This window comes from Heterocephalus glaber, unplaced genomic scaffold (assembly GCF_053883595.1).
Source record: "Heterocephalus glaber isolate CG9 unplaced genomic scaffold, H.glaber_assembly_v1.0 deba00001428, whole genome shotgun sequence".
NCBI lineage: Eukaryota > Metazoa > Chordata > Mammalia > Rodentia > Bathyergidae > Heterocephalus > Heterocephalus glaber.
In genome coordinates, this window is record NW_028258293.1 from 25,951,399 (window position 1) to 25,953,179 (window position 1,781).

At 39.5% G+C, this 1,781-nt stretch overlaps 1 protein-coding gene across 1 annotated transcript; it reads right to left on the reverse strand.

The window, feature by feature from the left end:
• Positions 1 to 830: 830 nt before the first annotated feature.
• On the reverse strand, positions 831 to 1,781 carry LOC101725497 (olfactory receptor 51H1). The gene has a single exon (XM_004863450.3). It carries the CDS (start codon positions 1,779 to 1,781, stop codon positions 831 to 833), a length of 951 nt encoding a protein of 316 aa, XP_004863507.2.

A 1,781-nucleotide genomic window follows, 5' to 3' on the forward strand; every position in this document is an offset into this window, starting at 1 on the left:
TTCCACTTGGTCAAAAGAGTAAAGGCACAATATATATTCATATACTTAGTATATCACAGAAAAATAGAATATTGTCAAATCTATAAACAAATGACCTATACACAAGTGATAGCCAAAAGAAAATGTATGTATTAGGAACACTACATATATCTGATTTAATTTCATCATAGGTACCATTTGCCCCATAAATACATAGAAAGAGAGATATTAGATCCTGTTGGTTTTCTATGCTCTATTTTAAAGTAAGATACTACTACTTCATATACTAATCCTGGAGAAATACTACAGGGACTTACTGAATATTGTTTGATGTAATTATTAATTAATAGAGAAAAATGTTACTTAACATTATAAGAGTACTCATAGGCTATCCTGTCTTTCCTTACAGAGGCCCACCCTGCTTTCAACAGGTGTTCTTTTATGTTGCTTTTTTCTCTTTTACTCAACCCAAGCTCACTCTGCAGAGCCAGTTTCTCTCACTGTTCACTTTTACTTTTACAAATAAACATTGTCATTGTTATTTTTTTAAATATTCATAAATGTTTTCTGTATAAATAATTTGTCATTACTGATGTTCATCTCTGTTTTCAAAGAATAACAGATATAACATTACTTCATTAAATTGCATATTGTGACACCAGATAGCAAAATGTATAAATTCCCAAAAAAGAGTAAATACAGAACAATAATGGCTTACATTATATCCTCACTTACACACATCCATAATTCATAAAATGGACAACATCTCATTGCACCATAACTTCTGGAAGTGGAATTATTAATTCTCCTAGTGTCTGTTTATTCTGCAATTTACATGTTTTTCCATCCCACTAAGCATGGCCCTTTCTTGGCTGGAACATTTGAATGATCCGTCTTCGTATCTGCTTGGTCTTCACACTGTACACAATGGGGTTTAGGACAGGGGGCAGTAGGAGGTAGATATTGGCCATGAGCATGTGTATTACAGGGGATAAATGTTTCCCAAATCTGTGGATCATGGTGACACCAATCAGAGGAATATAGAAGAGGAGCACAGCACAGATGTGAGAGAGGCAAGTGTTGAGGGCTTTGAGCCTTTCAGCTCTGGAGGCAATGCCCAGCACTGTCTTCAGGATGAGTGCATAAGAAAAGAGAATTATCAGGGCATCAAGTCCCAAGGTGAAGATGACAACGATGAGTCCATAGAGACTGTTGACTCGGGTGCTGGCACAGGCAAGCCGCATCGCATCTTGGTGAAGACAATAGGAATGAAACAAGACACGGGAGTGGCAGAAGGGCAGCCGCTTTATGAGGAAGGGCACAGGGAAGACCACACAGAATGATCGAATGAGGACAGCTATTCCAATATTTGCAATAACACCATGGGTGAGGATGGATGGATAGTGCAGTGGGTCTCGGATAGCCACAAATCTGTCAAAGGCCATGGACACTAGCACCCCAGATTCTACTACACCAAATCCATGGATGAAGAACATCTGTGTGATGCATGCGTCAAAGGCAATTTCAGAGACATTGAACCAGAAGATACTGAGCATCGAGGGCAAAGTGGACATGGAGAGACTAACATCAGTCACAGCCAAGATAGAGAGGAAGTAGTACATGGGCTGGTGGAGACTCTGATCTGCCTTGATGACTGTGAGGATGGTACCATTTCCCAGGATTGTTAGTGTGTAGAGAAATCCCAGGGGAAAGGCCATCCATGGGTTCTTCTCTGGCATCCCTGGGATACCTGTCAGGATAAAACTATGGTAGTTGAAATCTGATGCACTCAAGTTCTTCAT

Excerpts from the sequence above, each read along its gene's own strand:
- LOC101725497 (XM_004863450.3), bottom strand. The coding sequence starts at position 1,781 with ATGAAGAACTTGAGTGCATCAGATTTCAACTACCATAGTTTTATCCTG.